This window comes from Marmota flaviventris, chromosome 16 (genome assembly GCF_047511675.1).
Source record: "Marmota flaviventris isolate mMarFla1 chromosome 16, mMarFla1.hap1, whole genome shotgun sequence".
NCBI classification, from domain to species: domain Eukaryota; kingdom Metazoa; phylum Chordata; class Mammalia; order Rodentia; family Sciuridae; genus Marmota; species Marmota flaviventris.
The window spans coordinates 7751308-7761809 of NC_092513.1; the positions used below are offsets into that span (position 1 = coordinate 7751308).

Consider the following 10502-nt stretch of genomic DNA (forward strand, 5'->3'; position numbering starts at 1 on the left):
TAGAACGAGTACCCCAATCTGGTCTGCCCTGAGTCACTGCGATGTTACAGGTTCTCTATTAATAACCCAACAATTTGTCAAGCTGTCTCAGCATCCACAGGTATTTCTTTGAATACGGCTCTTACTCAAGGGGGGAGGCATTAATATCAGAAGCCAAAGCCAGAGAGAGTCCTTCCCTGAGGGATGGGCGGAGCCGGCAGCCTGCCTGCCTGTTCCCCATCTCTCGCCCCCTCCTCCAAGGAAATAGCTGCCAGTGAAGGCGTGTGTGTGTGTGTGTGTGTGTGTGTGTGTGTGTTTGTGTGTTTGTAAGTAAGAGAGGATAATGCCTTAACTTAAGCATTCATCAGATATCTATTGTGCAAAGTGGTGAAGGAGATGTAGGGAAGCTCCCATTCTAATAAGCTAACAGTAAACTTAAACTGGTGGCATACTTTCTGAACAGTGGTCTAGATGCTACTGTTAAGAATTACTGAGGAAGAAGACTGGGAGGCTCACCCCAGAGACAGTGGGCAGTCATCCGTAATCAGCAGCAGCTTCCTGCTACTCATGGTGTGGCGCAGGGGATTTTCTTAGCGGGCCCTTTCTTCTCCAGACTCTCCGTGTCTGCCGACCCATTTGCCTAGCACTGGTTGGTCCTTTTAGAATCACACTGGGTTGGAATTATTCCTTATACTGTGGGCCAAGGACAGTGGTTGGAGTGTGTGTTCTACAGATTCTACAGGCGTCTGTGGGCCAGGCTTGCTGAGGGAGAAAGGGACCATGCTTTGCACGTCTCTCTTATAGGTCTGTGATGGCACAGATGTGCTTGTTGGCTGTGCACATTGCCATCTCTGCTCCACTCCCACGTAATGTGCAGCTCCTTAACAGGATTGCCAGGAGGTTTCTGCATCTCCTCTGCATGTCCTTGACCTTTGCCTCTTCTACCACGCCCCTGCCCTCTCCAGCCTGCCCTCCTGTTCTCAGACCATCCTCTCTCTAAACCATTGGAATTTCCTAGTTCCTCTTTTGTCCTCCTCCTGATTAACACTGTGTTACCCTCCCAAAGCAACCAGAGTAGTCTTAACCTCATCAGCCCTGTCACTGAAGGTGCTCTGCTCTCTGACTGCAACTTAATTTTTGTCCATAGTTTCTACTTTATTTCTTTCTCTAAAATTCACAAATTTTTATTAAAACTGTGATATTTATTCTTTGAGCACACCCACTGTCTTTCATTTGCTATGCTCCCCAAATACAGTTTCCCTGTATTTGCCCTTAATCTTGTGCATTATAACAGGCAAGACACCAGTCCCCTCTGTGAGGGCTGTCTTGAATCTCTGTCCCTGGGATAGACATGAAGTCACCATCCAGAATCATCTTGCACTCCTATCTGCTACTCCTCGCATCCTGCTTTGTATTTTAATTGTATTCGGGCTTGTCTTCCCTACTGTGGTATTCCTAATGGCAGGACTGTGTTTTATTTATGTTTTAGTGTTTGATAGCATTCAGCAGCTAATCTTCCCAAGCAGTGGAGGGTCAGTGATCATCTGCCTAATTAAAGGGGAACAGGACCAGTCCTTTCACCTTTCTCTGCATCGTGGCTGCCCTGAGTGTTTCCCTGACCAGAAATTAGCAAATGGAGGCAGGGGCCCCGGGGTTAGTGTCCTAGAGGGTTTCTCTACTGCCTCACGTTGGCTGATGAAAATGCAGACGGCGCAGAGGGAGTCTTGGGGAACAGGCAGCGTGACTGAGAGAACGCGGGGTGGACAGACCTCTGCAGGGTCACAGATGTTGGACAGGGCAGGCTTTGCTTCATGAAAACACTTTGCTTTCACATGAGTAGTTAAACTGAACTGTGGAGTATACTGTCCCTCTTGGGTCAAGGCGATGGGAAGATTAGTGGACGCGAGTGTCTAATCAAGGGTGAACTCCACAAAGGAAAGGGCACGGTTCTTCCTGCCTTGTCTGGTCTCCCTTTGTGGCTGTTACTTGGTTGGAAATGTTTTGGAAAATGACCCAAGGGTTTCACCAATGACCCCTGAACCCTGTCTGACCAACCATTTGAGATAATCCCTCAGCCTCAGATGTGCAAGTCTGACTTCAGAGGGGATGCCCAGTCACCTGCTCCACGGGCACTGGAAACGGCTCCTCTATCCTGGGTTGGTAGGGGTCAGAACAGCAACAGTAAGAATGGAGCATGCTGGGGGTGCACAGTGCGGGTGAGCACCAGGAGAGCCAGCTTGTGCTCTGGGCACGGACACCTGTGTCCTGGGAAGAGCTTGAATCCTTAGGGAAACGTCAGACACTTGTCTGCAGATGGCTGTCAGTGCTCGTGCTTATGATGAAGGTGGCATCTGGTTTTCCTGCCACCTTCCTGGTTTCAGCACTTCATCCCAAGGAGATGCCTTAGTCCCCGGCAAATGGGAACAGCTGGTCAACTTAGATCAAATGGTGATGTTCACTACCTTTATTTTACAGACAGGGGACTGGTCTTTTGAGATGCAAAACACTCAGCCACTAGATAGCAGAGCACAAGTTACACAAAGTCTGATTCCAAGCCCAACCTTCTCTTTCATTCCTCATGTTGCATGCTCCAGGCTTATTTCAACACACAGACACAGCGATCCGTCCGGGAAAGTTAGCTGTATGTTATGGGATAGACTTGTGCACCATGGTTTAATTAAAGATCAAAGGTCATAGACCTGTGCCTTGGCTTCCTCATCTGTAAACAAAAGGTGATAATAGTAGCCTTATGATAGATTCCTTTGAGGAATAAATTATGTAATTTATACAAAACACTTAGAAATGAATTTTGCATGTAGTAAATTTACACAGAGAATAAGTGAATTAAAGAATAATCAACATAAATAAGGATAATAATAAGTAAATTAATGCCTATAGAATAAGATGAAGACCGTTAACATAGTAGAATTTCCAAATTACTAGAAGAGATCATTAGAATCAATATCCACTACTGAATAACCTTTCCTTGAAGAGTGACTATCATGTTTTCAAGATTTTTAATAAGGAATTGAGATCTCATCTTACAAAACACAGAACAAAACAAACCTCTATATTTTTGCATGGAATCCACCTCTTCCGTTGTTCAACAGGAATCTTTGCTTTAGGGAGATGGAAGAGAGGTTGACTTTCCCCAGAATAATTGTCTTCACACTTGGATATGTTATTTCTCCTTTGTTCGACTACAGTAGCCTCTTCTTTCCTTCTCTTGTGTTTGCTCTTTTAAGATTTCTCCAGAAGTTAGGTTTCATAAGCGTCATTGGAACTGTGGAGAGTTTGTGGAGTACTGTGGTTGCAGATGGTTGCCGGCCACATCAAAGTGACTCTGAGAGAAGGGAAGCCTCAGAGTTGGGTGGGAGGGCTGAGGGCTGATGCTACCTGTAACCAGCCACGTGACTCTGGGCAAGTCTCCCTTCCTCTCTGCACCTCAGTTTCCTAGCCTGTTAAGTTTAGAATTTTGATGAGATCTGAAGAAAATCATCCATACAGGTTACATAGAATAACACCAGGAAGATTTTATAACACTGAGCTCTGTTAGTGCAGTCACCTAAGAAGTTTCACTGTTGGCTTTCAAACATGTTTTAATCATGAAAATCTCTAAGTCCAAGATTCCATGGAGAAGGCTGGAAGCCCTTCTAACGTGGGTTCTCAAGGAGAGTAATTACCATGGACACTGCTGGACAGCTACGGAGCTGTGTGCACCCTCCCGGGAGTGTGGGAGAGGTGTGCAAAGTGAGTGTCAGTCACTAGAATGCTGGACAAATATGTGTGGAGCACCTGTGGCTGGTCACCAGCACATATTCAGTAGGGCACATGGGCTGGGAACACGCCGAGGGGTACCATGCTGGACTGCAGCGTCTTGATGTTTCCTGTTGACTGTGTGTTTTAGAAGGAGGAGGAGACAGAAGTCCACCCCATTTAAAGAGTCCTGGGATACAAAGAGTAAGGTGAGTTCACCTGGAATTGTGATTTTCCCCCTCTTTCGTGCTTTACAAATATCTTGTAAAGTCCGTCTATTTTGCAGTTATGGATCTTATTTTTTGTTTTATTTTTAATAAACTGGCAATGCAGTTGATAATTCAAATATTGATAATTCAAATACCAGCTTATTTGAGGAAGCAGTTACTCTCTGTACTACTCTATTAATACCTTTTGACACCAAGTTTTTTTTATATCAATATGAATAAAGGAGCAATTACTGACACAGTAAGAATCAACCCTGTGCATTACCGAAATCTGCACTAGTTTTCTAGGGCTACTATTACAAAGTACACAAACTGGATAGTTTGAAACAGCACACACTTAGTCCCTCATGACTCTGGAGGGTTGAAGTCCAGAAAGAGGTGTGAGAAGACTGGTTCCTTCCTGGGGTGAGATGGTTCCAAGCTTTTCTCCCAACACCTCCTGGTGGTTGCCTGCAATCACTGGCTGTCCATGGCTTGTATACACATCCGATTCTGCCTGTCTTCACCTGGGGTCTCCCCTGTGTGTGTCTGTGTCTCTCCTCTTATCAAGAAACCAGTCATCTTGGAGTAAGGGGCAGCCTCCTACCCCAGTGCATCCTGATGTTCACGTCACTAATTTTATCTGCAAGTATCTTATTTCCAAAGAAGGCCACCTAACGATGTTTGGAGAAGGATGTGAGTTTTAGGGGGACCCTATTCAAACCAGTAAAGAGCATAACATTATTTTGATGTCATAAAGATATTGTGATGATTAAATTAATCTGACCTACATTCAAGGCTCAGAAGCAAAGCGTGCATATAAAAGGACATAATATATGATATTTGTTACTATTATTACCTTTAATTAATTATGAATTAATGAATGCTCAAATTACATTATAAACCTAAAGAACTTTCTTGTGGGTTTCAGGAGTCTGATGAACTATTAAAATTTCCATCTCGCTCTACTTTGCTACTGCGCATATTGTTTGGTTGAAGTAATAGAAACTTCGGAGTTTGTAGATAACAGTGATGCTTAATTTCATGTTCATTGCCTCCAGCGTATGTCACATATTGCTCTCTTGTGCACATATTATTCTGTTTATTAAAATTCGCAATCCAATGCTTGTGTTAGGATTTCACACACAGCATTGGGGAGGTTATTCATGGGTGGAATCAGTGCCCTTGTAAGAAGAGAGGCCAGAGCTTCCTTCCTCCTCTCTGCTTTCTGCACAAAAAGCCTGGACACAAGGAGAAGATGGCCACCCACAGATCAAGTAGGCAGCCCTCGCCACACATTTGGTCTTGGATTTCATAGCTCCAGAACTGCGAGAAATAAATGCTTATTGTTTAAGACACTTAGTCTGTGCTGTTCTATTATAGCTTGCCTGAGTTGACAAAGGCAAACATTTTCTCAAGTGCTATCCAAAATGACATTGATTTCTTTTTGCTTTAATTATTTGCCCTTGAATTCAACACGGCTAAAAAGTCAAGTACTTAAGCACCCAATACAGGTGCTTCAGACTTCTTAATAATCTGTCAACTTAAAATTTTCTGTTATTAAGCAGTTACTCTTTGCAAGTCAGATGTGTTTTTCTGACTGACGCACAGCTGGCTTCTTAGCACCATATGCAGGCTCCAGCGGCTCGGCTCCTCCAGCTGTTGCTTGTCACACAGTGGACGCTGCCCAGCCAGGTCCACTTAGTGGCTTCTTTTGTTCCTAGCTATTTGCCTGCTAAAGTCAATCCAAAGGAATATCTATTGTTATGAATTTTGAAGAAAGGAGGATGCTTTAGGACTATGTTAGGTATCCAGTTCTTCCAGGCTTTAGAATAATGGTATTTATTATATCGAGGACAATTTAAAATTTTGATAGTAAGAGGGACTGTGAAGGATGAAGAGGATAGACCTATTTGATTATTTTGCCATTCCTCACAGGTGATGTAAGTAAGAAAGCACCTGGATTTTCCTTCTGCTTTCTTCTTGCAAACACCAAAATCATTCTAACTTTTGAAACCACTCACCAGAAGATCTCTCTTGCTTCTCTTTTCTCTCTCTCAATTTTGCTCTTTCTCACACCTGTATATTTTGTCACATGTGCACATCACTTGATTAAAGTAGAGAATATTAATGGTTATGTACCATCAGCTTGAAGGAGAAAGTTTGTTGCATAGTTCTTTCATTGTGTTCAGTTGATTATTGTTAAAGCTAGGACACTGTGTACTCTAAGAATAGTTATTAATTAAGGCATCATTCAGTAGACATTGATGGATGCCCACTATAGGGAAATACCAACCTACTTTTGCATCTAAAAAGGAAATTCATAGCACAATACAGCATTAAAGATCTGGATTATGTTTATGCTGCATCTTATTCAGAATCCTATAAATCAAGAAAGTGATTTCTAACCAAAGTTCTATACAACGGAGGGAGTGTTTTAGAAATTACTTGTAGTGGAATTTTGGCCTACATTATGGTTCAATTGAGAGATTTATGTTGAATATCTTTACTAGCTGATGAAACACACTGAATGATTGATACCACTGCTGTTTATTTTGTAGGCAGCCAACAACTACAGAAGCCCCTTCTCCATCACTCAACCCATGGAAGACACAAGGGAGGACATCTATGTCAACTATCCTACCTTCTCTCGAAGACCAAAACCTAGAGTCTAAGCTTTTCTCTTGATATCAGCTAACTAATGATGACTATTAAATACATGGATCTTTATAATTTCTTCCTACCACCCAATGACTGTCTTGATTCCAGTTGACTAAACTTCTTTCATTGGTAGAGAAAACACTGCATGACCTAGAGAACATCCTGAACAGGAGTGCTTCAGGACACCTGAGTCATGTTAGCTCATATATAAGGGAAACTTGCTGGATCAAGCAACAGAGGAACAGGGGAGACCAGACTTGAGTGAGCGTTACTTACCAGGGCTCTAATGTTGTGTCTAGATTTAGACATGGCCATAAGCTGGTTCAGATCCCCTCCCACAGCAGTGGATGCACTTGTCTGGCTTTGGCCTAACTCCCATGCTGGCTTTTCTGTGTGCTTTCAAGATGGCAGCCAACCACTGAAGTCATTTGTGACACTGTTTGCATTGGATGAAGTGTTTGTTTTTTTTTAACGCAGCAAACATATTCGATTATTTGCCTATCATCAAGCAGGCATTGTGGTCATTAAGGTGAGATAGCTTACCTTAATTAAGGGTTCACCTGTAAGAGCTGGAGGTGGGGACAAAGCACATGAAGGGGCAATTCAGGGTATTAAAGAAGGAAAGGAACCCGGAAGCTGTGGTTGTTACTAAATGTTGACTGCAATGACATTCCAAGACATCTCTTACTAACCCACTAAAAAGTGAAACTAGATTAGTTCTCTCTCTCTCCTCTCTTCTAGAATCTTCTCTATCATCCATAGTCCAGAAGAATACCTGGCAGCACAATGAATGAAGTCAGAGAAAGATACATGTGACAGGGTTACCATTTTCTTTTCTAATAGAAAATAAATTTATCTCTGAATCTATGTAGAATTCTTGCCACCATCCTGGGCCTAGCCTAATGAGGAAGTGTGATAGAGGGTCCAAGAATAAACAATGTAAATACTTTTAATATTGATTTTTTTTTCTTTTTGCTACCTTTGAGAATTATTTTTAATATCCAAATTCTCTCAAAATGGACAGGAACCTAGGCATTAAGTTCTCTAAAAATAGTTTTGTGTGAAACTTGAATACATGAAGAGAGAACATGGTTGGAAGTGGTGCTATAGGGTTGTAGGGTAGAAATTTGAGCCTGGAGTCGGGAGAGTATGGAGAGGAAATAGGAAAGGAGGGAAAGTCATCGGGGAATAAAGTACAAAGGGAAATGTGGGCTTCACAGTTTGGACATCTACCCTCGTTTTTATTATCATTGCTGAAAGAACTTCATATTTGGATTCATGAACTGTTTCCATGAGTTTATCAGCATAACCCAGTGGAAAGGCCGTTCACCAGAAAACACTCTAGCATCACGTTTATCCAAGATGCTAGGGCCAAATCCCTGAGTTCACATTGTGAACCCATTTAGCACCATTTATAAAATAAGCTCTTTCTTTTTCTCAAAAAGTTTAAAACGATCTGGAAGATTCTGATAACCAAATTCTCATTGATTAATACTGGTGAGAAGTAAAACATTTCTACAGTCTTAACACGAAGGACTATAAATCCCTTCAAAAGAAAATAGCTACTGGGGTGACAGGCTTTCATGATGAACCACTTATGTGTGCTAGCCCCCAGGATATCTGAAACTCATCTCTGTCTCCCTATTTTTTAATTTTTTTTAAAATATCACACTCAAAATATTCATGGGCAGTATTCACTCTGTCCTTTTCTTCTTTTCCATGTGGTCTTGCTATTCGGGAGTTGGGAACCTCCTGCTGCCTGCTGAAGTTCTCCACTGCCTCAGCTCTTGGGCTGATGAGCTTCTTCCCCATTTCCTTCTGGGACACCCTAGCCAGGCACTGTCCTTGCAGTCTCTGTAATCTCTGTAATGCCACACCTACGGCACCAGGTCTTTGAACTCTACCCTCCCCCCTTGCTTTTCCTCTAATCTGTGCTTACTGACCTGGGAGTTACTAGGAAAATAGATCAAAACAGATCCTCAGAGTACAGATCAAGATGGGAATTAAACTATATTTGTGTTTTTATTTTTTTTTGCAAGATGCTGCTTTGGAAGCAAGATGCAGTCTTAAGATTTTTGTCTGTTTTACATGTATAATTTATACTGGTACATAATACATCATCAAATAAAACCTATGCTTCCTTTGAATACATGATTTTAATATTTACATTTAAAATTACCAATTAAGGGGCTGGGGATGTGGCTCAAGTGGTAGCGCGCTCGCCTGGCATGCGTGCGGCCCAGGTTCGATCCTCAGCACCACATACAAACAAAGATGTTGTGTCCGCTGAAAACTAAAAAAAAAAATAAATATTAGAAAAATTCTCTCTAAAAAAAAATAAATAAAATAAAAAAATAAAAATAAAATTACCAATTAAGGAAATTAGGGTGGCATTGGTGGTATAGTGGTGAGCATAGCTGCCTTCCAATTGAAGAGATTACTATTTGATAATATGGTAAGTAAGTGTGTTAAATGTCATTAAAGAGGATTCAGTTTATCAGGGAAAGAGCACATCTTTAATAAATATAACTTACAGTAACTGTGTATTGATTATATTGTTATCAGAGAGACTTTCAAACTTTGTGTACAGACCTTTATGTATCCTGAGAAAATAGAGCACAAAGTTCTTTCATTTATTCATTCTTTCTTTTTCTTTTTTTCTTTTTGTGGTGATGGAGAGAAACATGAGCCTTGTGCACGTCAGGCAAGTGCTCTGCCACTGAGCCCCACCTGCAGTCCAGAGTACGCAGTGCCTCAACTCACACTCACGTTTATAGATTGGGAGAAGTAAATGAGATTATGATTTTTAGTTAGGAAAAATTCAAATTTATAGGATGTTTTAAGTAATTCAGTTTATTATTAAAGTGCTATCCATATTTAAGTATGCTGAAAATCAATTTAAAAGACAAAGTACAATAAAAATAATTTTATTTGATTTGCTATTACTTTAAATATCTAAATGCTATCGGTTTTTGTAAAATGTATCAAATAAAAATTTTCAGGACTTTGGATCACTTGCCTAGGATGTCTGAGGCCCTAGGTTCAATTCCCAGTACTGCAAATAATAATAATAATAATAATAATAATAATAATAATAATAATAATAATAATAAAATTACAGTTGTATTATAGTAATTTTTCAAATTGGGAAAGTCTACATTTTTAATTAGAGATCACTTTAATCCAATGCTTCTCCTAGATTTTATATAATATGCTATATTTTGTACCGCTTACATAGAATTCCAGTGAGATGCTTATAAAGTATAGGTGTAGATGCTAAACTGTGACAACAAGGTTAACCTTTTCACCATAATGATATGAAAATATCTTTGAAGATTGTAAAACTATAATATGAACATGAAATATTACTGGCTTATTATTATCACTGGTTTGGGTCATATTAAAATGTAATGTCTAGAAGGTGCTGACCTTCACATTTAGATTTTGATATCAGTTAATGTATATTTTCATTGTTCTGTTTATTGAAATTATTCTAGTAACCCTCTAGGATCTTGTAGATCTATCTGAAAATTAAAAACAATTTGCTTTTCTTTAAATTTTCTATTGCTGTGATCCAATGAACTTCTCGAATCTACTGCAGTGCTTCTGAGGGAAATTTTATAGATCTTCAGGGTTGGTTTACATATCATATTTTTCTAGATTCAAAGCACTAACTATGTTGTAAGATGCTGTTAGAAAAAGTCTCATTTGGGGTGGTAATCCCAATCCCAAATCCGGGACGATCCTGCCTATTGTTCTTGTTTGATGAAGTTATATGGTTACCTTAATTAGAACACTGTTTCCAGTTATTTCAGATTTTCCATTTGTTGGCCATGCAAATGTTTGCCTTCATTTATTGTATTTTGTTGTTCTGAATGAATAAAATGTAGTGTACCATGA

At 40.4% G+C, this 10502-nt stretch overlaps 1 protein-coding gene across 8 annotated transcripts in view; it reads left to right on the forward strand.

Annotated features, from left to right (window-relative positions):
- Cd226 (CD226 molecule) overlaps window positions 1-10502 on the forward strand; it is a 77766-nt gene extending 67264 nt beyond the window's left edge. For all 8 annotated transcript variants that reach the window (XM_071602647.1, XM_027935311.2, XM_027935316.2 and 5 more), the window contains 2 exons: window positions 3887-3944; window positions 6503-10502. In XM_071602647.1, the coding sequence (XP_071458748.1) occupies window positions 3887-3944; window positions 6503-6616 (172 nt within the window). In that variant the 3' untranslated portion in view covers window positions 6617-10502. The remainder of the gene's footprint in view (window positions 1-3886; window positions 3945-6502) is intronic.